Source organism: Aureococcus anophagefferens, assembly GCF_000186865.1.
Source record: "Aureococcus anophagefferens unplaced genomic scaffold AURANscaffold_4, whole genome shotgun sequence".
Classification (NCBI taxonomy): Eukaryota; class Pelagophyceae; order Pelagomonadales; family Pelagomonadaceae; genus Aureococcus; species Aureococcus anophagefferens.
Window position 1 is genome coordinate 2,735,507 of NW_008705564.1, and position 2,552 is coordinate 2,738,058.

The window sequence follows — 2,552 nt, forward strand, 5'->3', positions numbered from 1 at the left end:
GCGCCTCGTCGCCTCGCGCGCCTCCATCCGCCCGCGGCGTCCCATCTCGCCATGTCGCTCCGCTTCATCAGCACGGAGGTCCTCAGCAGCACCGACGGCCTGTCCCACGGCGAGACCACGACCCTCGAGACCGAGGAGGTCGCCGCGGCGAAGCGCCAGCAGGCCTGCTCCTCCGGCAAGACCCTGCGCGCTTTCCGCGTCCCGCGAGGCCCCGCCGGCCGCGCGCGCCAAAAACCGCCGAATCTTTCAGGTACGAGCAATTGGAGGCGGAGAAGGCGAAACAACAAGAAGCGTACGACGCGAACACGAAGGCCATCTTCGCGCCGAACCAGGCCCTCGACGACGAGGATGTCGAGTTCTTCGAGTCGGAGCAGCGCCGCCGGCGGCAGGCCCTCGCCGCGCGCGACGAGGTCGAGGCCTCCGCGTTCGAGCGCCTCCGCGAGGGCGCGGGCGCCGCGGCGCCGCCGCCGGCCCTCAAGATCGCCGCGGCGCCGCCGAAGCCGCCGGCGCCGCCCGCGCCGCCGCTCTCGAAGATCCGCCGGCGGCCCGCCGGGGCCGCGGCGCCCGCGCACAAGCGCGCGCGCGCGGGCGACGCGGGCGACGCGGGCGGCGCGACCTCGCCCGCGCCGAACCCGCTCGCGTCCCTCGCGTGCTACGACGACAGCGACTCGGACTAACGCCCGCCGGACTGTTAGACGCAGAAGGGCACGTCGAGGGGCTTGCCCTTGTCGCGGGGCACGCAGGGCGCGACGACGCAGGCCTTGTAGACCTTGGTGACGTCGCAGTACTCGCGGGCGTGGGACCGCCCCCGCGCGAAGCTCACGCGGCGCAGGCCCGGCCCGCCGTGGCCCGCGCGCGTCCTCAGCCAGCCGATCTCCTGCGCCGTCGTCGCGGCGTAGACGTAGCGCTGCCGCGGGGCCTTGTCGCCCTTGGCGAAGGTCTTGAAGGCGTCGGCGAAGGTCGACGTCGACGTCGCGCCCACCGTCGCCGGCCGCGCCGACGGGTCGAAGTGCTGGGGCTTGACGGGCTCGAGCCACGTGCGGCGGCCGCCGCGCGTGTCGAGCCGGTAGGGCGCGTGGTCTATGGTGATGGCCTTCTCGTGGCGCACGCGCTCGCGCCAGGCCCGCGCGTAGTCGATGGTGTGGAAGAGGTCGCTGTCCTTCTTCTTGACGCCGTCGACGACGCGGCCGAACTTGTCGATGACGCCCGCGGCGAGGTTCGCCTGGTCCTTGTGCGGCGGCATGCGCACCGCGCGTCGGCGGCGGCGCGCGGTCGTCGTCGTTCGCGCCGGCCCGCGGGGGCGCGCGGCCGGGGGTCCCGGGGGAGGTGGCCTCTGCGAGAGCACGCGGGAGAGCGGGCCCAGGCGCGGGCGTTGCTGCGGGGGCTGCCCTCGGATGTATCCCCCTCAACGACGTTCAACGAAAATGTTCCTCTTGTGTTGTGGCAAAAGCTCTGGGCGCCTCCTCCCGGCATGGCCGACTTCCTCGAGACCGAGCTCGGCGAGACCATCGCGGCGGCGCGGGAGCTCGTCAACGCCGGCGACGGCGCCGGCGCGGAGACGAAGCTCTCCGAGTGCGACGACCTCCTGGCCCAGCTCAGGATCGACGCGCGCACGTCCCTGCGCCGCAAGGAGCTGGAGGCGCGCCTCCGGGCCCAGGCCGCCGAGGTCGAGGCGCTCCGCGGCCGGGGCACCCTCTTCAAAGGCGCCGCGCCCGCGCCGGCGGCCGCGGGGCGGGACCGGCTCGAGCGCGCGCAGGCCCGGACGGAGGAGTCGTCCGCGCGCGTCGACGCGACGCGGGCGCTCGTCGAGGACATGGAGGAGACGGGCCGCGACATCCTCGACGAGCTCGGGCGGAACAAGGAGACCATCGCGTCCATCAACGGCAACATCTCGACGACCAAGGGCGACCTGCAGCAGGCGGAGAAGATCACGACGCGCATGTCCAAGTGGTGGAACCGGTGGTGATCGCGTAAATGCATGTACCCCTCGTCGACGCCCGGGCGGGCGACGGCGTCGTCGGCGTCGGTCCGGAGCCTAGCCGCGGCAGTTACCTCCGCGCGTCGTCGAGGCCCGGCAACACGCCGTCCGCGCAGTGGGGCCAGGCGAAGGCGTCGTAGATGTAGGTCATCGCGTAGCTCCGCGGGTCCGTCATGTTGAGCAGCTCCCGGTTCGTGAGGTAGGCGAGCACGAAGGCGCCGTCGCCCTGGACGTGGGACTTGAAGGCCGTCAAATCGTCCTCGCGGTGCCCGAGGCACGGCGACGTCGCGCCGTACTTGCAGAGGCTGCCGCCGCTCCACGTTTGGTCGTCGAAGTCGGACACGAGGCGCTTGTACTGGAGCAACCGGTCCAGCGTCGGGTGCATGGGCCAGAAGCTCGGGTCCAGCGGCGACTCGGCGCCCGCGTGGTCCCCGAAGGCCCACTCCGTGCCGCAGACCGCGCGCGCGACCGCGGCCTGCGCGCCGCGCGGCACGGCCGCGAGCTGCGGCACGAAGGCCGTGAGCTTGTCGTTCTCGAAGACGGCGCGGCGCCACCAGGCGAGGTCCGCGTCGTC

The 2,552-nt window shown here is 73.3% G+C and overlaps 1 protein-coding gene across 1 annotated transcript in view; it reads right to left on the minus strand.

Moving 5' to 3' along the window:
- Positions 1-1,243, minus strand: part of AURANDRAFT_62372 (hypothetical protein) — a gene marked incomplete at both ends in the record, with an annotated part of 4,750 nt that extends 3,507 nt beyond the window's left edge. Inside the window, one exon of the mRNA XM_009036237.1 lies at positions 698-1,243. Within this exon, the coding sequence (XP_009034485.1) occupies positions 698-1,243 (546 nt within the window). The remainder of the gene's footprint in view (positions 1-697) is intronic.
- Positions 1,244-2,552: the final 1,309 nt, after the last annotated feature.